Source organism: Syngnathus scovelli, chromosome 7 (genome assembly GCF_024217435.2).
Source record: "Syngnathus scovelli strain Florida chromosome 7, RoL_Ssco_1.2, whole genome shotgun sequence".
Classification (NCBI taxonomy): Eukaryota; Metazoa; Chordata; class Actinopteri; order Syngnathiformes; family Syngnathidae; genus Syngnathus; species Syngnathus scovelli.
In genome coordinates this window covers 5,993,296-6,014,484 of record NC_090853.1, presented here as the reverse complement: position 1 = coordinate 6,014,484, position 21,189 = coordinate 5,993,296, and the positions used below count along the sequence as shown (strand labels likewise).

At 41.3% G+C, this 21,189-nt stretch overlaps 2 protein-coding genes across 2 annotated transcripts; both read right to left on the bottom strand.

The window, feature by feature from the left end:
• Positions 1–559: 559 nt before the first annotated feature.
• On the bottom strand, positions 560–9,728 carry gap43 (growth associated protein 43). The gene is made up of 3 exons (XM_049724776.2): positions 9,400–9,728; positions 3,504–4,107; positions 560–1,754 (listed from the first exon to the last, which is right to left on the bottom strand). The coding sequence occupies exons 1-3, from the start codon at positions 9,427–9,429 to the stop codon at positions 1,675–1,677; spliced, it is 714 nt and encodes a 237-aa protein (XP_049580733.1). The 5' UTR covers positions 9,430–9,728; the 3' UTR covers positions 560–1,674.
• A 4,675-nt stretch (positions 9,729–14,403) lies between these two features.
• mpzl3 (myelin protein zero-like 3) lies at positions 14,404–20,365 on the bottom strand. Its single transcript, XM_049725159.2, has 6 exons — positions 20,134–20,365; positions 19,557–19,723; positions 16,197–16,410; positions 15,655–15,811; positions 15,227–15,296; positions 14,404–15,138 (listed from the first exon to the last, which is right to left on the bottom strand). The coding sequence occupies exons 1-6, from the start codon at positions 20,216–20,218 to the stop codon at positions 15,067–15,069; spliced, it is 765 nt and encodes a 254-aa protein (XP_049581116.1). The 5' UTR covers positions 20,219–20,365; the 3' UTR covers positions 14,404–15,066.
• Positions 20,366–21,189: the final 824 nt, after the last annotated feature.

Below are 21,189 nucleotides of genomic sequence, written 5' to 3'. Positions count from 1 at the left end.
ACTATTAAGACAATTTAACACACTAGAACAATTAATAGAACGACTGTGTTTTATAAATAAGGATGCTCATCTTTCCTTACTGTCAGTGCCAAATCAGCGTCAATGTTGTAATTTCGCCACAAGGTGTCGTAAGAGAACAAATCATCCCAATGCTGAGCCAAGTACGTAAGGTTGTAATGGCAAAAAAAAAAATTGTAATTGAGTTTACCTTTAACACTAATGAAATGTTGCACAAGTTACTGTATGTGCATGTTTATCATGTTAATAAAACATCAATACGTGAAAGTTTTAACCACCTGTTCTGTACCGTTGGAGACAACAGGACAAAATGAAATCTAAAATCATAACTCCACAGTCGTGAAGATAATTTGGGTAAAAATGTAGTTTCACAGCAGGAGTTTGAATTGTAACAGCTATAAATTGTAAAACGAGTTTAATAGTGGTTGTGACATTGTGATGACGTCATATTAGAATATTGTGGATGTCCTTTTTGTCCTCATTGGGTTGCAGGTATACACTAAACTAGTAAAAGCGGCACATTTTGAAACAAACACCACAATTAATGTTGGTAATTGGCACATTTGCTTTATTTCGAAAACAGACATTGAAACCATTTGTAATTTTTTTTTCCTCACAAGTTGGAATTCTTTGTTAGGTTGAAACTGGACATTGCACTCACTGAAACATAGGAAAAGTTTTTTGTTTTGTTTGTTTGCTCATTCATGTGTTCATTTTTTTTAATGTATTTTTCTTAACGTCTGTGCAAGAGGATTATCCCAATTCATATAAACGGTCATAACAACACCAAAGACATCAAAAAGAAGCCGCCACACCTCTTAAGTTTGGGTAAATGCAAAAACTTTCCTCTCAGAGGGAGAGTTCCCATCATGCATCTGGTTCGATGGTTCATGCTACTGCTCTCCTATTTGAGTGGCAGAATACAAGTTTTCATGTCATAATACTAAACAGATTTCTAAGGTTTATGATACGGTTATGGCATTTCCATATTGGCAACAGGTCCTTTTCTGCAAATGAGGCTTAAGACAGTTTGTAAAAGGGGGGGTTGTTATTCAAGCTTGAATGAGTCAAGCGGAGTAGTAGCGAGAGCTCTCCAACTGGAAATGACACACATTTGAGTATACATTCTTATCATAATGTTTTGTATTTCCCATTTGCTGCGTTTTCAATACGCGTGAACTGTAACGAAAACTCGAGTTGCATGTTAAAACCAGCTTTTTTTTGTGCGTGCACTGGCAAAAGTCCAGATTTCATTTGCAATGTGTGCATTGCAAAGCAGATAAAGATGAATTTGTTTGCTCTAAATATGAAATGTGTATCCATCCAGTTGGGAGTTTTACAATCCACTGCCAAACCGTTTACAATACATGGCAAAGGGTGCTAGAAATCAAATCTTTCTCCTCATTAGCATAACAATCATATTTCAGAATCATCAACAACAACAACATCATCATCACCACGTCATCATAATATTAGCTTGAGCCAAAAAACGTCACGCTGGAAACTCCCCCAACATGAGAAAATCATTGCCACACAAAAAATGACAAACAAATAAAATCGGACTGCCTTTGCACCGGGAAGACAAAGAGCAACCTTTTTTAGATTTTCGTTTTTCTTCATTCTCTTAATTCTTCTTTTTGGAGGTTAGACTTTGCCTTAGTCGTCCTTGGACTCGGGGGCCTCTGCGCCTGCATCTGCTTGGGTCTCCCCCTCCGCTTTAGACTCCTCTGCAGCATCTGAGAGAAAAGATGGGTCGGAAATAAAATTCAGAGGAGGCCGTACAAGGAGACTGAAAAATGAGCTGGAGAAAGACGGTTTGCACATCAGGGCCGAGAATAATCCATCTGGCCCTTTGAGATATTGCACATCAAAAGTCTGAGTTAAAGTGTTGCTCACACATAAGCACTCAAGAGTGTAAGGCAGAAGTTGCTCATGTCTGTGAGATCATAGAGACTGTAAATAATAAGAAGGGTGCGCGCTCTTAATGGCTCCTTTAAATATTTAAAGTGAGAGCACTCCAACCTGTCAAGTCTGATATCATGTGATGTCCTCAGGCTAAACCACTCTGAGAATTTGATACCGTTACATGTAACAATGATCCATTGCGGTGGAAATCATTTTGATTGCTGATGAAATTACAAAATGTGTGCCCTTGTGGTTTGAGGGGGCTTACTCCATAGTTTGTAATATCAGCCCAGCCTTGATCATCTTCCAAAAAAGTTGATGTCATAAGCTGCACGACAATGAACTCATCCTCTTATATAGATTGAAGGGTGACGTCGGTGCATTTGAAACTGGGAAGATGACGTGTGTAAGTGCTGATACATTAATGTTTAAATGGTGATGGGACATTATGAGTCATATAGGAGAACTTACAGGTTGAGTATAATTAGCGCACGAGCCTGAGTCATCATAATGTACTTATGAAAAAAAATCCGGTGAGTGCAGATGAGATCACAATCGACATCATCGTTTTTTTTTGGGGGGGAAGTCTTAGTAAGCAAGTGATATCACTGTCCTGATTTGATTTCATTTTGGGACATATGAGGACATGAAAATGGTTTGCTGGATGGGCGGATGGAGTCTCTGGGAAGCTCATCTTGTTTGCCGATTTATGTTTCGATTCTTTTTATGTGCGTACCGGGCCTTGAGTTGTGTTAATCAAGCAGATGGGGGCCAATGGTTCCTCATGCGTGACAGACATCCCCGGTGTGGATCGTGACCGGTATGGTTCATTAATCATTCATCTGAATCAGAACACCTGTTATCTGCGCTCTTGCTCTATGCGGGACAGCTATCCCATTGAGGTGGTAACTATGACAACGCAGAGACAGTGCTGCTTGGTGACCTAGATTCAGTGTAGCGCTCCAGTTGGTGTGCGCCGTTGTGGGTGTGTATGTGTGTGTGTGTCTGTGTGTGTGTGTATGTGTGTGTGTCTCACGCCCCCGCCTATTCCAGATTGAGCATGCTCCATTAACTGTAGTATACCTGTCTGGCCCAGACAGGAGAATCCGTGGGCCACAAATGGAGTAGCGCCGTAGTAGAACCATTTTCCTTTCCAAAGTGCTGATTTAATTGGAAAACAAATGTGTTTGGAGTTTTGAAGGTAATCAACCAAGATCAAGCAACCTTGTGAGTTCAGCTTGAAGATCATAAAAAAAAAAAAAAAAAAATTCATATTGGGTTATCTGATGTAATGTGGCACACTCTGATGTTAACCAGTAGAGGTCTGCCAAAAATCTTTAAATCTTGGAGGCAGGGCCAAGCAGCTATTTGCTGGGGTGCTTGCCAAGTGGCCCATCAGTTATTTTTATTGGGCATTTTAATTGTGCAGTGTCAAAGATCGTATTAGTCTGTGAACTCAATACCCTTTTTCCACTCGTTCATGGTTCCTACGGGCTGAAGAACTGTGCGATTGTTCCTGTTTTGAGTTTTATTTTTCAATACCTGTCAGAAAGATTGGGATTTCTAACAATAATCCATACCTTTGTCTTTTGTTTGGTCAAGCTCCGCCTTTTCGGGTGTCGGGCTGACAGCAGCAGGCACGTCGGCTTGTCTGGCCTCCTCCTTTTTCTCCTCACCCTCCTCCACCTTCTCCTCAGCTGTGGCTGTGGTGGGACTCTTGACTCCTGCAGCTGGGGCCTCCACATCTTTGGGCTTCTCTTCAGCTTTCTCCTCCATCTTTGGCTCCTCTTTGGCCGGCTCGGAGGGTGCTGCCCCTACTGGAGACGTTGCTGCTCCTGCAGGAGAGGGAGCGGCGGCTGCTGGTGAGTTAGCAGGCTTTTCTGCCACCGGGCTTTTGGCTTGGCTCGTTTCCTCTTCCTTTTTCCCCTTATCTTCTGCAGCATTGGCCTCTTCAGCTGGAGATCCTTCTGCTTTCTTCACCTCCTCACCGCCCTCAGTCGCTTCTTCCGCAGCAGTAGGATTGTCTCCGTCCTTCTCTTCATCACCATCTTTCATCTTTTTCCGAGTTATGTGTCCACGGAAGCTGGCCTGTATTTTGGTGGCAGCCTTATGAGCCTTGTCTTCAGGTTTGTTGGTGGTCCCATCCTGCTCAATTTTCTGGTCCGCATCCTCATTTTTCTCCACCTGGTCGCCAAGAATGAAGTTTCATTCAATTATACTGACAAAAATATTTAGTGAGCAACATGAATATGCAAATATCAAGTATTCGAATACAGTGGTGAAATATTTTGCTTGAGAATGATCATCTCAAGCTGTCATGCTGGAAAACCTTCTTATTTACCTTTTAAAGTAAATAAAGGCTAGATAGAAGATGTTTTTAAAAATGGAAAAGGACAGGTGTTAGTGAACTTGAGAATCGGTAAGCCTGATGTAGAAGTACTGGGCAGGTTAGGTCAACGTTGCAGGACGAGTTAGGAAAAAAAATGCGAGTGTAAGGCGGGATGAGGACCATGGTTAGGAAAAGGACAAGGAGTTATTAAAAGGGGACCGTTATATTACCTTTGGTTACTGGATCCAAAGTTGTCCATCAAATTGTGGGTTGTGTTATGAGTCATTTAATCATCTAATGAAAAGAAATCAAATCAAATAAAGGAAAAAATGATGAGCACTGAAAATGCAAAGAAAAAATTACAGTAATACATTCAAAATAAATAAGCAAACAAATTGAGGTTAAATATCTTTAAACCAATCAAAAGCATCGAATGAACAGATTAAAAAATGTGGATAAGCAACATCAATGCAAACGCAAATTGTGCATGCAAGCAGTGTAACATAAGTAAATGATAATGATGCAGACTCAATTTGTTTTTTTTCTGATTGATTTTAGTCCATTCTCTTATCTTAGCAATGATTTATAAAGAGGCAGAAACCGATTTTTAAATGTCATGTGCTATTTAGTACCATGGTGAATCATGAAATGACAAATTGTTAAATGGCTTGATAATTCAAATTGACAATAAGGAATCTTTATGGTGTACATGGTTATTCATAAATGTCCCCCAAATAATAACAAAATCCAATCATAAAGTTGTTCTCCAAAAGAATGGCTCTACCTCTCAAAAAATCAGCTTTCTGGGACTCAGTCTCATCTGGCTGCTAGGAAACCAACTGCCTGCTTCAATTTCCTCAGCATTCACTACCATGTCCCTTCCAACTATCAAAGGTTACCTTGGCAACCAGAGTGCTAACTCATCGCAGTGCTGTCTGCTGCTTGGTGCAATGAAAGACTTTCTTGATTGGCAGTGTACCTGACCTCTTGCTAGCCGATAGGAGCTCATAAATCAGGGGCTGCAATCTAAGAAGGGGGGGGGGGGGGTCCTGGGAGGTTGTGTCAAAGTGCAGTGGGGACGGGGGGGGTCAAGAGGTGCTGATAGTCGTTTTTATTTTCTGTGTGAGTGTGTGTGATGTAGATATATATAGCATATATATAGCACGTTGGTGTGACATGATGTAGAATCTGCAGGCCCTAAAACCAACATGTCATCTTCAGGGTCACCGTGTCAGTTGAGTATTGCTGAGGCGACGACAAGGTGCAGAGGTGCCACTATATTCACATTTGACGCCCAAAGGTTCCAAAGGTGTAAATCCTGCCTAATAACATCCACTTCTTTATACATACTACCCTGAGCAATTTAGCTTCATTATATTACAAATATATACTTTTGTACTGTGATAAAATGGAGTCCTAATAAGCTAAGCAGTGACTTACTGGGCCTTTTATCACGACTGATCCCATTGGTGCTTACAATTGCCAAAATTTGACCCAAGCACTTAACTCTAAATAGAATTACTTACTGGCCGCATTCAATGAATCAGGCAAGGAGAGAGGAAGACAGCAAGGGACGAGGGTGTCTGGGAATATGGTGCTATGACATCATTATTGGATCGGAGGGGGTTGTCGGCTACTTTAGAGATTAGGGTGTGTGAGTGCAAATGTAATAACGTGCCAGAAGTGATCTCATATGAGTTTATGAGGATGAAGGGGAAGATCATCATCCTGGTTGGACCGCATTTGTGGCATCATCGTTTGCATTATTGATACCGATTTTTTTTGTTTCCGTTCCAGAATGCTTAACTTCTTGGTACTTTTATATTCTATGGACTTTTATGGTTCACTGCAGTGGTAATTGATAGAATCTGCGATAAACTACAAGCGATAAATGATTAACCTTGCAGCCAAAAAAAAGTGATTTTCAAAAATGTATTTAGTGTCTCACGTGTATTATATTCCACCTCAAATCCGCTTCATGTTAATTAAATCCCGGTCACGTACCCCCATTGCAGGCGCTATTCCCCTCTGTATCTGTGCAGCACACATTTTCATTCAAAAAAAAAAATCCAGCAGCACTGCCCACGGGTACAAGCAGACCACTCCCATCACTTCACAATGGACCACCATTTCAACCTGATTACTTAGCAGAATTTTCAAACTCCTAATTTGGACTCCAAAATATCTTAATACAATGTGAATCAATTTACATTACAATTCTGCAATTTAGATACAAAAGCTATGATGTTGGAAAATCACAAGATGATTACGCTACAACAAGTGTTCAAATGTTGATTAAATTAATCACGTGACTCAGAGTCTGAATTTGTTCAGCACATAATCGAACCACTGGATATTTCTATTACATGTGCAGTCTGTTGCGCTCTCTGTCTGCCTCTGCCCTTGGGTGGGTACCAGCTGTCGTGAGAACCACACCCAGAGTCATTGGCTGGAGATCTATAAGCACAAATGCACGGACACCCCATCCCCCAACAATGACACAGTAGCAATCCGCCACCTCAGTGTCTCGTTGCCGGGGCCATTAGAGGCTTGTTTCAGAAAGGGGGGAGGGAAGGATGAGACAGTTGAGCGTTAGGATGAGTGATGCTTGATGTGCCGTGGAAGCACTTGTCACAAAAATGAACATGTCAGGTATGCAGTTTTCCTCCTCCATCCCGCCGCTCGGTCCGATGCGGTGGAACACCCACGAGAAATAATTTGATTCCCTCTTTTTGCTTCATTTGCAAAGGATTAAAAAGTCAATTAAATGTCATGTGTGTCCGTTTAATTTGCAATTATTGCACATATGTTAACAGTTAGATCTATCATGTGCTTTCTGGAGAAAAGAATATCGGTTATAGGATCAAAGTCTGATTGTAGTTAGTGATGGAGAAATGATCCAGACACCAAGCGGCAAACATGCTGTCTGTGCCATCTTGACTTTGTTTCTTACCAAGGCAGCTCTGCTTTCATTCTCTCTCTCTCTCACTCTCTCTCCTCTCGCTGTCTCGCTCAGCCAGCCTAAGCACCACACCCTTGTAGCCAACTATCTCCTGCAGATGAGTCTAGGGCGGCTCAGGTGGCGACGGCGACAGACCCCCCGGTCGCCATCGCCGCATCACTCCTTGGCCGTCAATCAGTGAGCGATGTTACAGGATGCACGACTTCCTTTAACGACAAAATGCTTGGCGGCGAGTAATACGCCACCGTATGCTAGCATCATTACATCCTCTGGAGCAGCCTTTAATTCAATTACAGACTCACTGTCTGAACAAAGGCTCTGCAATCACCACTCATCTGACAAGGGAGCGAGGGATGAGGAGAGATGCAGGTGGGGGAGGAGGAGAGGAGAAAAGGATGCCCGGACCGGACATGATGTGGTGGCCACAGGAGAACAGGCAATGTGGGCTGTGGTTTATGCTACAGCTAAATCGAAGTTGAAGCGGAGATAAGAATCATGGCGGGTGGAGTGGGAGGATTTGAAAGTGGAGGCATAGGAGAGAGGCAGGTGTGGTCTTGAGATGAGGATTAACTGTAAAAAATGGTGGTGGGCGGAGCTAAGGAGAAGCTATTAGGGTGAATTAGATTTAGCTTCTTAAGTGTGCACTTTTTTTTAATTATGATGAGACCTTCCCTGGAAAAAGGATTCTGGATGGAAAAACCTAATTTGACTTCCAAAAATAAAGGTTGCTCAATTTGTGTCCAAATTTAAATTTACAGCCACTCCCTTAGCACATGACTTTTCATAATGGCAGAGCGCAATGCAACATTATTAATTTTTTTTTTCTCATAATTACAGTCAGTCCATCAAAGCAGACGTCGAGAGATTTGGATGTTCATCCCAGGAGTTGCACTCATGCTTGAAGCAGCCTTCGGCGTGGGGAAAGCTCGCTAAAAGCCGGCGCCTCACCCACCACATGGCTGCAGTGTGCAGCATGCCGGCTTTCTCCCACCCCCTGCCTCCCTTCATGTTTCCGCCCCTTCTTCCCCACCTCCTCCAACCATCATCCCCCGTTCTGCTGCCATCCACGTTCATTTCCTTTCTGCCTTCCTGCACCCACCCCAACTCATTACCTTCTGCCATATATTAAGTCTCATTTAAATGGTTATTTTACCTGCCCTGCCCCCCCTCCCCCTCATGCATTGCACCTTTCAATGCATCTACAGTGCACTGAAAATATTCTTTTTCCTGCCTTACCTTAGTTCTGCCACAGTCAATATGACTCATCCAGAAATGAACGAAGCAATCAAATGCCATCAAAATCTACCATGTCATGACTCCGATAAAATCACATTCACATTTGATTAACGACAGCGGAGGGGGGGAATTAACTCTTGTCAATCAAAATGGAAAATATTCCCATGATGGTACCTCTTCTACTACTCGGATCCACCCATTTCCATGCAGCACCTTGTCTGCCTCTTTTTTTAAAAAGAAAAAATCCTGAGCTAGCGAGCCAACACCACCCTTTCACACTCTTTAAATAAGTGCACACTTCATTGTAGCCTCCGTCGGCAGGATCCACTCATAGAGCTGGAGGGCTATGATAATCTATTTAGACTCATTTATTCCCATTGTAATCCCGCGAGGCCGCTGACATGATGGTGCTGCTCACTCACTCTGCACCCCACCCAGTTTTTTTCCCCTCTCTCCTCCTCACTGTGTAAATGTACTTTTTTTGGGGTGTCACCCACTTCTTCTCAAGACAATAGAAAGTCTGATTTAACCATCCTGGCGTCAATTAGTAAGTTTAATATGTACAATGAAGTGTTTGACAATACGGAAGGTATCAAGTGTCTCTCGATATTCTTTCGCTTTTAACAAGTGCATGATCAATGCCGCTTCAGATCAAATTACAGTCTTAACTGCAAATACATGATGAGGTCCAGGAGGCATCGTAGCAGCAACGTCCATTCATGGAGGAGAATTGCATCCACAAGGCGTGTCTGGTGTCTCTGTAGAAAAGCCACTATAGGAAGACAAACTGTCCACCCACCCCTAAGTCCAAGTCATTTACATCAACATCTTCTATACCCTCCTGACAGTAAAGGAACACGCTCAAAGTTCAAAGTTGAGATGCAGCATTTTACCACATGATAAGAGCTGGAAAATGGAAATGGATGAAAAGCAAATCAGAGCACTTTACCGGTTTGGTTCTTCTTATGCAGCACAGCATAGTTGTTGTCGTAGTATCCTCCCTTTTTCTTCTCGGCTTCTTTCTTTCCCTTTTGCTTCTTTTCTCTTCTTCTCTCACCCCCTCTCTCTCTCTCTCTCTCTCTCTCTCTCTCCCTCTCTCTCTCTCTCGCGTGCACACACTCGCCGGTTTTCGTGCACACACACGCACACACTCACACACACACACTTTCTCTCTCTCTGGCTGTATCAACAGCTATGCTGCCCAGTGCATTTAGTCTTACCAGTCTGCACATATGCGCTCTCTTCAGTCAGTCTGCCTGGTTGCACCTCTCTCTTCCTCTCTCTTTTTTGCCCCCCACCCCCTTGCCTGACAATGACTACAAGCCCGCCCCTTAAAACCCCACCCTTTGCCTCACCCCTTCTTCTATCCTTCTTTCACACTATCCCCCACTTCTCTCTATCCTCCTTTTCTCACTCATAAAGATGGGAGGGGGTCATCTCCACCATTTAGTTTATATCAGCACTCCTCTTTTGTACATCTTTCATCCCCTTTCAGCCAAACTACAGACTATTGAGAAATTGTATTTCAACATTGTATTCTCCTGTCACAACTATAACACCATTTGTTCACCCAATAAGATTTTTTTTCCCCTAAATAGATGCTTTCCAAATGGACTGTGTCTTTTTTTTCTTGTTAGGCTGCCTCTCCAACAGTGTACAAAGCACGCTGTGCGCTCAGATTAGTGTTAACTCAACATGCAAATTGCCAAGGCAATGGCCAAAGCATGTTTTCTGGAACTACCAGCAGCTGCACTTGCCAGTAGAGAAATGTGAAAGTGAGCAAAGATGATAGCGCATGCATAGATGCATGCATGCATACGCACACAGTGCTCTTAGGACACGTCACCCGCGCCATCATCCCACCAGCCCACCCCCCATGCCCAGTGCGCTGTTCTCATGGAAACACTCGCAGATAGACTTAGAGAGCAGAAGAGGAGGAGTGACTCTGTGCGTGCGTGCGAGGGAGAGAGAGAAACGGATGCAAGAGAATCGGGTGTGGCAGAATTACCCCCCCCCCTCCTCACAATTTGCCTATGTGACTCATTTTTAATGTGCATTCATTTAATCCACAATTAGAATTAGAATCATCACCAAAAAGTAAGATCGGTAAACGCCCATACTGGGTTTGTCTTTGCTCGGAGCACAAACGCACACTGTAGTGCCACTTAAGAGTCCCCACCCCCGCTTTGAGTTCCAGCAGATGCGACGGACACAAAATGGGGTGTGAAGTATGGACAGTAGTGTTGGCTCGTGAGTGAACGATTCGTTCAAAAGAACGTTCTTTTTTCAGTTCATATGACTTCAACCAGTAGGTGTCGGTAAAGCGCATTGAAGCTGGTGCCACCTCGCCGTAAAACAAAACGAAGAAGAAAATGACGTAACTTCCTGTTCGCCAATTGAACGGATGTGTGAGTGAACGAGTCATTAAATGAGTGATTTGCATTTCCAGTTCATCGCGAGAACGCATCAGTGAGGGAACGAATCCTGACTTTCCCGTTCGCGGACGAGTCATTGGGTCAACTGCCTTCCTTCCCGTGCATCAACGGATCCGTCAGAGAACGTGTTGTGTCTCCCTCCTGGCGTGGACTATGTAAACCAGAATGTAGATTTACCATTTGCCAAGGAAAGAAAGAACCACTCACTGAAACACCACTTCTTTTATGCTCGGTTTCTCCAAGCTAACGGCTAACTGTATTGCATGAAGGGATGCGCCGTTATGCAACAACGGGGAGATTATGCTTCTCTTTGGGTAATCTTGGTTTTATAACATTTATAGTAGTTTTTAAATAACGTGTGTGCATATATACGCCTAAATATTGTTATCCAATATATCTACTGCAATTTCACATTAGATTGCTGGTTTGAAATTTACTTTTATTATTATTATTATTATTATTATTATTTTAATAAACATTCAAACCTGTTAAAACTTGTCTGGTGTTTTATTTGTTGTTTTTATTTTGTTGGGCATGAAAACAAAAATCTGACATTTGGTTAACTGCTTTATATGACAATATGTATATGTGTTTTACGTTATGTAATATGTGTTGGTGTTCCCCAAAATAAAGAGCAAGTAGTCAAATACACATTCTTGACACGTACGAAAAATGCATAAAGTTATGAGGTACACCTGAAAATGGTGGTGTACCTAATGGAGTGTCTGTGTGACGTCACAGATCAACCAGCCAATCAGGAGGTGAGGGTGGGTGTAGCACTTTTCACTTTCAGTTCAGCTTTGGCCATGATTTTTCCCTAATGAAGTGGCCTGTTATTTGGTACACCTGAAAATGGCGGCGTACTTAAAGGAGTGTCTGTGTGACGTCACAGATCAACCAGCCAATCAGAAAGTGGGGGTGAGGGCTGGTGTGGCACTTTTCACTTTCAGTTAAACTAGGGCCATGATTTTTCCCTAATGAATTGGCCTGTTATTAGGTACACTTGAAAATGGCGGTGTACCTAATGGAGTGTCCAAGTGACGTCACAGATCAAACAGCCAATCAGAAAGTGGGGGTGAGGGCAGGTGTGGCACTTTTCACTTCAACCAGTGGTGTCGACCTCCAGTCCTCGAGGGGCCGCGTTCCAATATGTTTTCCAAGTGACCCTCGTTAAGTGCAGGTGCGTGAAAACTTTTAGCCACTTTCACGTTGAAAAGGAGCTAAAAGTTTTCACGCACCTGCACTTAACGAGGGAACCACACGGACACTCCATTAGGTACACCGCCATTTTCAAGTGTACCTAATAACAGGCCACTTTATTAGGGAAATATAATGGTCAAAGGTCACAGGTGTCAAGCTCTAGTCCTTGGGGCCGCGTTCCAACATGTTTTCCAAGTGACCCTCGTTAAGTGCAGGTGCGTGAAAACTTTTAGCCACTTTCACGTTCAAAAGGAGCTAAAAGTTTTCACGCACCTGCACTTAACGAGGGAACCACACGGACACTCCATTAGGTACACCGCCATTTTCAAGTGTACCTAATAACAGGCCACTTTATTAGGGAAATATCATGGTCAAAGGTCACAGGTGTCAAGCTCTAGTCCTCGGGGCCGCGTTCCAATATGTTTTCCAAGTGACCCTCGTTAAGTGCAGGTGCGTGAAAACTTTTAGCTACTTTCACGTTCAAAAGGAGCTAAAAGTTTTCACGCACCTGCACTTAACGAGGGAACCACACGGACACTCCATTAGGTACACCTCCATTTTCAAGTGTACCTAATAACAGGCCACTTTATTAGGGAAATATAATGGTCAAAGGTCACAGGTGTCGAGCTCTAGTCCTTGGGGCCGCGTTCCAATATGTTTTCCAAGTGACTCTCGTTAAGTGCAGGTGCGTGAAAACTTTTAGCCACTTTCACGTTCAAAAGGAGCTAAAAGTTTTCACGCACCTGCACTTAACGAGGGAACCACACGGACACTCCATTAGGTACACCGCCATTTTCAAGTGTACCTAATAACAGGCCACTTTATTAGGGAAATATCATGGTCAAAGGTCACAGGTGTCAAGCCCTAGTCCTCGGGGCCGCGTTCCAATATGTTTTCCAAGTGACCCTCGTTAAGTGCAGGTGCGTGAAAACTTTTAGCCACTTTCACGTTCAAAAGGAGCTAAAAGTTTTCACGCACCTGCACTTAACGAGGGAACCACACGGACACTCCATTAGGTACACCGCCATTTTCAAGTGTACCTAATAACAGGCCACTTTATTAGGGAAATATCATGGTCAAAGGTCACAGGTGTCAAGCTCTAGTCCTCGGGGCCGCGTTCCAATATGTTTTCCAAGTTACCCTCGTTAAACACACCTGCGTGAAAAGTTTTAGCTCCTTTCACGTTCTGCAGACGCTAAAACTTTTCACGCAGGTGCACTTAACGAGGAAAAATAAATAAATAAATAAGAAAGTGTAGGGAATGATTCAGTGAACGATTCTTTTGAACAAACCTTTTGAGTGCACCGATTCTAAAGATTTAGTTCACTTAAAAGAACTGGAATGCACATCACTAATGGACAGAAAGGGGAGGTTAACAACACGTTTGTGATTTTTCTCTTCTTTTTTTTTGGTGTGTGATTTATCTCTTCTCTTTTACGGGATTATTCCTGATGCACGTCACTAAGGGGAAAGTATTGACCTACACCCCTGAGCCACAGTCTTCCCGCTTGTTTCAAGCACTGCCGCACAAGTCTGGCACTATCACATTGCTCTTGTACATCACCCTAATGTGTCATGCGTCATCTTTCCCAGCACTCGCTTCATTTTTTTTTTTTTTTTTTTTTTTATACATTCCACAGTTGTAAACAGTCATTTTCAGACTTCATGCATTCAAATGTAGCTTAAACAATTTTTTGTACAGGTAAAAAAAAAAAAAAAAAAAAAATACTACTACTGAACTCAATACCATAGTATAGGCTTTTTTTTTTTTTTTTTTAGAAATAAATGATATTACGTATAATAAGGATTTTTTTTTAGAAAAAAAATGACCTTGTATAGTAAAGGTTTTTCAAAAAAATTTTCAGACAAATGACTATGGTCATTTAAAAAAAAAAAAAAAAGACCATGTATAGCTTGTTTTATATTTTTAATGACCATGGCTTGTTTTTATATATATAATTTTGATTCTGTGATTGACAGCTGATCACTCTTGGATGCTCACTCATCCCAAGCCAGCTCCAATCCTCCCAATTAAGCCGGAAGTTCAGATGTTTCATACTGAATGATAAATCAGTTGTGCCACAAAGGGATTGTATCCAAAGAGGAATAGCCAACATACAATATTTTTTTTTCATTCAATTATTTTCCTAAATATTGTTTCTGCATTGCATGAGTAAGCTGTTGCCATGGTAGTTCCGATGAAGTAGGAATGATAATTATTACCGCATGGCAATTGTTGAATTATTAAACGCTTTGCGGGGTGGGTGAGAACGAGCTGAATAAAAAATTGAAAATAAATGAGACAGAATGAGGACTCATTGCTTTTTCTGCACTTTTACTAGGCCTTTTTAATGTCATACAACTCCAGTCTGTCCTTGAGATTTTATTTAAAGGAATCCTCAGGAAGAGTCATGAATATTGAAAGAGATTCCATTCAGAACAGTTCAACAGAACAAACAGAAAGAAGAGGAAACCAAAGCTGTATGCTTTACCAACAGACTGCCTAGGCGGAAATCGTTCCAAATATCTTATCCTGCCAAGGCATCTCACTCAAAAGTCAGGGTTGTTTCTTCATTCAGCGAAAATCACGCGTTCATTAAAAAATGTACGGTAGCAAAAGTTTCTAAAATATAAATCTGGCAAGGGCATCTGCATAAAAAAAGCACAACTTTGCAAAATTAAAATGATGCACTATAAATACAAATTATATACAGTCATAATCATTTTAAGTGGCATTCAAAAAAAGTCTTTATTTTACTACCAAATGTGTTTTGACACAACAATAAGCGCAATAAGACATCAGCAGCTATGACACGTGCAATAAATTAGACAAAATACATCTCCTTCACAATATCACATGCAAAGTGGCCTACTGTGAGGTTGACACGTACATTAATTCAACATTGATTTTCATTCAGTACAACCCCTGTAAAAGGCCTGGGCAGGTTTCGACATCTACAAAATGAGCAAGTCGGGGGACTCTAGCACTTTGACTCTGCATAACCTTCAGTGGCAGCTTTCATGTGGTGATACTCGTGTTCACTCTCTGAGTCCTGAACACAGACAAATGATAAAAAACAAGACGTGAAAATGCGCTGAAATTTGATGACATTTCTGAAGAGTATGTAAAATGTACTGTACCGTCATTAGTATGTCACAACATGTGGCTGCCTTGAATTTGTTCACCACGTGATCGTTGTCATTCTCCTCTCTGATCAACAGACATGAGAAAACCAGAAGTCAACAAGACTTCAAGACTTGTCATTTTATTCTGTTGTCTTGTCATGTAAAAAAAAAAAAAAAAATAGCTGTGTTCCTGTCGTTCTGTAAATTCATTAAAACTTTATTATTAAACACCTCCAGCCTCTGAAATGAATGCGTAAGATTAGTTTAAATAAGTCGATACGTGCTAATTGATCAATGATTTGCCAGGTCCTGTTTCCACCTCAAACCTAACTCTAGTTTAACAATTGTAAAAATGAACGATTCAGAGGTAAATCTATACCAACCGGTGGCTGGCCAAACCCCAAGGGACCCACTTCAGTGATTGGTTGAGCAAATCTACTCACCCATCCGCGACCTCTATGGCTGATCTGTAGCCCTTGGATTGGCTGTGCTCTCTCTCGGGGCAGAACATTTGACCAATCAGAACGAGGACAATGATGGCGGAAGGGATGAGGATGAAAAAAAGGAGCACTCCAATATCCGAGAAGCGAATGGTGGGTGCTGAGGAGGACAAGGTGAAAAAGGAGGAGGAGGAGAATATTAGGTTCCTCGCTAGCAACAAGCTGTTAAAGAGTAAACAACCTCTTCACACATAGTGATCTGTAACTATACACAACATGGATTCAAATGATTACAGACTCTTTTGTATTCTAGTGGGCGGGCTGACAGTATGAGTCAATGTGCAAACACATACAAATAGATTAATAATTGATGAGTCAGCAGCACTAAATACATGTTTGCAAAGGAATGTCACGTCTCCATTCAGCCATACCGGAATGTCAAGTCTCGTCATCTGAAGAAAATGTTGCATTCAAATACACTCACCTTTATGTGCTCATTGATTAAATGACAAATGTGTGACAGATATGTGAAGCAGCCGACTTACTTTTTGGCGTGACAGTGAGTACTGTGTGTGAGTTTGGGCTCCCGTGGACATCTGGGGGATTTCTGACTGAGCATGTGTAGGTTCCGTTATCATTCAGTGTTGAATTGATCAGAGCGATGGAGGCTTCCCCCTTTGCCGGGCTTCCTTGCCACTGAATACGCCCACTGAACTGACCTTCCGCAGGCGGGAAGGCACGAGAGGAGAAGTGGAAGAACTGAGGAAAGCAGAAAAGGAGGCAAAGAAATATTATTAGTCTTCTCTGCCATTGCCATAGCAACTCCACTACTTTGGAGCTTCATATGTATATCGGTGAAGGAGTAGGAACACCTTCCGTGATACATTTAGATTCCAGCGAGTCAATTTCTGCTTTCGTTTTGTAGACCGCTGAATTTAAAAGGAATGAGAGGAGTTTGCTTCCATCAGCCAGAAAGCAAGACGGCTGTGTTCACGCCCATGATGGCGCAGACGCCCGTTTCTAACTGTGTGTGTTAGTGAACATGCCAAAAAAAAAAAGAAAAAACTCCAGTTAGACACTTTTGCGCTGGGCATGAAAATAGGGCTGTTTGGAGCGTCTGTACGATAAATTTACGATAGCACGTCTGCTTACGAACAAAACAACATTCGGGCCATTGATTTGTATTCACCGCAGTGTATTCTTTTTCAACGAGAGCACTGAGACCTCCGCCAGGATAGATAAACATATGTCACCTAGGAAATCAATGGACAAATGAAGATCAAATAACTAAAAGGAGATCAGGTTTCATGTCGATGCAGAATTTCTTGGTAGGGGTTCCTCGGAGAGATAAGTGTCTGAAAATGTTAAATGGGAAGTTGCTGCTACCAATCGGTCAATCTGACTCAGATTGGTCTGAAATTTGAGCGGCTTTTGATGCTCAAAATGCCGCAAGTGACGCCCACGAAAGATGTTTATTAGGTTTTAAAAGTGTTTAAGGCAAATCTCAGTGAAAAAAAAAACTGACTAAAAGTAAGCATGCATACCACAATGCTATCATTTTCATCTAAAGAAAAAGTGTCTGGCAGCAGGTGGCGAAACAGATGGTGGTGGAACAAGCTGAGTGACGAGACCAATGTTCAGAAATATGGGCACAAAGATGATCAGCTAAAAAAGTGAACATGAACGTAATCGGCAGACATGGACATAATAGATGTTTCTCAGAAAGGTCAAATTAAGGCTGGCAGGTTAGCCTTATAGCGTCTTCATATTGATGCCATTTTTCCTTGGTCTCAGTTATATAAAGTTCTATACAAAAAAATGGCGCAGAAGGACTAAAGGTTACTAATGTATGAAAGATTGAAAATATTTCCCAGCCATAGAAGTTATTTCAAGCATAATTCACTCGAATTCAAAAGATTACTGCTGCATTTGGCAATAAGCTTTCACCCTTATGTAATTCAGCAAGCATCCGGTCTTCTGCCTTCTATTAAATTAATTCTCATTGGGACCAAGTTAACTATGCAAGCACTGTGGCAACTGTGATTGCTTTGGCTGAATAATTGTATTTATGATGAAGCTTTTCACATGCTTATTTGTAATCGGGCTACTGTGATATACGACCAGGGACACTCAGACATATAAATCTGCCAAAATAGCTAATGAAATTGGATGGAGGGCAAATACTGGCAGAAAAATAGAAAGTGTTATAATTCTGACCTGGTTCCGTCCACGGACAATTTCAGACTGCTACACTTTATGAATCCATAATAAATAAAACAAAAGAGTAGGATTGGGTGTAGCAGCTTTTTGCAATAGCTGTGGAGTTTTGTGAGGTTATAACATGTTGAGACAAACGTGTACGTGCATGCTGACATAGCAATTCCCTTTCTTCTCGTCTTCGTACGCACTTTGAAGCTGGACAACTTTGTCTGTTAATGACTAAACCAACAGTACTCCACATTAAGAGCCACAAAACATTAGCCTTCACTTCACTCTGAGTGCTCCTATAGGAAATGACATATAGGGTTGCAACTACCACACTATGCAATTACACAGAACCACATTTGATGGCTCTCTTCAAGCCCGAATGGAACTCCTTAAATGATGTGGTGGTTTTTAGTGGATTGGTCAATGAAGCTCAACCCTGATTGAACATGGTTAGAGGATTGAGTGCTGTTATGGGTTGGAATGGAAACATGGATGGCATTTTGGAAGACCACAATATCATCATAGAGGAAAGGAATTTAGGTAGCTTCTTCATATAAGGTTACTGGGGAAGCCTATGAGGCTGGTCTGGAATGGGAAACGGATACGGAAGAAGCACATGTAACGATCGAAACTGATGATATTTAAAAATTGGAAAGGACTGCAACCAGTGCTTTAAGTGGAAAGAAATAAGTACTTCCTTTGTTCGACTGTTGCCAGGTAGATGTGGCAGTGGGTAACAGCAGATCATTACGTTAACCAATAAATAAATAAATAAGCTGTTTTGATTTTACAGTATGCACAATTTTAAAGGGATTGTGTGTAGAATTTTCTGCCATCTAGTGGTGAGCTGATAGAATGCAACAAAAACCACACTGCAAAATGTACTTTCATTTTTGAGCAAATGTAGTTTTGGTTAAGGAGGAACTTGTTTGGCTGCTAGCATATTTATTTTTAATAATGTGTCAATCTTGGCATAGTCAAAAACACACATTGGTGAAGGCATTGTTTGACTTCCCATTACTATGAAGAAGTACCAGTTTCAGAGTAATTGCTATTGGACAAAAGTAAAAATGAAACAAGGAAGAAGTCAATGGTAAAATGCATAAAATCCAGGAGTGGAACGACAATCCAGATATAGACAAAAAGCTGAATGTTGAGAGCTCAGCCTGTGTGATAAATTCAGATGAAGATCCTAACCATTCAAGATAAGTCAAAACTCCTTTGGGAACGATGGAGTTATGCAGTCGTCTTGTAAGTTTGGTGTCTTGTTAACTCTCAACATACTCTTCAACAATCTGCCACCTAAATCAATCCATGAGCCATTACTGCCATCAAGGGGTATTTGCAGCACACAGCAATTTTCAATACCGTACAACAAAGCCATCAAACTCAAGGCCCAGGGGCCAGATCCAGCCCTCTACAGGATTTTATGTGGCCCGCGAAGGTAAACCATGTACCTCATGTAGCAAAGTTTGTTCACTCACAACAACACTGAGACACAAGATATTTCAAGTAGCTTATTTTTGTTGCCATTGTCCCAGTTTTTATATTTAGTATTGCTAATCCTCAAACATCAATAAGAAAAGCCTTCTTAATTTTCACAACAGCCAACAATTTTTCAGAGTTTCATACACCACACAAGATCTGCAGCCAACAATTTTTCAGAGTTTCATACACCACACAAGATCTGCACTCACTGTCTGTGGCGGCCCTCCAGTCTGGGGTCTATAGGACCAATCAATGGTCATCTTGCTGGTGGGTCTACTGGTGGAAGTGAAAGTGCAGGACAGGGTGACAGTGTCTCCTTTGGATGCATGGAGCTCTGCTGGAGAACTCACTGTGATGGAGAAGACAAGTGAAGGAGCTGCAAAGAAGAGACACAAATAACTTAAGTGGGAACAAAAGGAAGTTTAGGTGTTGGGCAAAGTCATATGGCGACAAAAGGTTAAATGCAAAGTGATACATGATATGTTAATTTACATGCTTCTAAATGAAATAAAGCGTTTTACAGGGGAAAAATAGAGATAGATCAATGTGCTCGTATACAGCACCAATAAAAAAATATTTTTTTAGGAAGTAAAATAAATATGGAAAATAGTTTGTGCACTGTAAAATTAAGTTCAAATGAACGAATGACTAATTGGCCTCACACGTAACATTTTTCAGGAATTACGTTGACATTTAACCAGCGTTGTAACGTCAAAGAAATGAATTCGATACTGAAACGCTTGTGAATAAACAACACGAAAGCCGAACTATGGCCTGTTTACTCACCGAGGAAAACGAGCAAACGGAACAGCAGGGCGTCTTGCCTCCTGTGGCAATGTCGATGCATTTTAGGAATTAAGGAAACATTCATTTGCTGTTGACACAAAATATAACTTGGAAAAAAAAAGAACTACGTCAAATCTTTAGATAAAGTTTTTCCATTGTGTCGTTCAACGTGACTCAAGTCTCCATTGCGCAGCAAAATGAAGTACCTGATAAACAGGTGGATCAGGAAGTGCTGCTTCATGGATCGTCTGGGAAAGTAAAATAGTTCCGATCCAAGTAAATGACTCAAACATCACCGAATAATCTTGATTATAATATTGACTATATTCGAAAAGTATGCGTGCAATAATTATTGTTGCTCAAGGTGGGAATTAAAAAAAAAAAAAAAAAAAAAACGCTGTTGGTAAGTCAATTAAGAGACGAAGGAAATACATATGCATTATAAAAACAATGGTGTTAACATACCAAAATAGTTGAACGTCTATCTGGGTTTAAATTTTGCTCTTTTGCTCTTTAATTTGCCCGTTCAACTGCAAACATCAATTTTACAAATTGTTACACAAGAGACCACTGTTGCAAAAACCCAGTTGTATGTAGGCCTATGTATCAATCAAGATCAATTGAATTTTGGAAAAATGTTTCCAAAGTGTTTAATAATGCTTCAATCAATTCCACACTGTTCAACAATGTGATAGCAAGAAAAACAAAATAATATATGAGGTCAAGTTTAATGTTGTTGTTTATCTGATATATTTTTTAAATGAAAAAAAAATTACCATTTATTTAATGTCACCCTCAAAATTACTCGCGTGTCTGTATGATGTGAATGGAGGCGCTCCACTCTTCTTCAAAGCATTAGGCCAACACTGTCACCTGTCAATTTGCAGCATCCAAGTAATGTCAGCCAAGAATAGAAACCTGCCTCTCATAATCCAAATTAGAAGCGAATCCCAATTAATGTCATTCCTGTCGCCTACACTGCCATCTACAACAAGCATTCGCAAACCATAGCAGATGGAAATTGAAAAACAAAACATTTTTTGCAACCTAATCTTA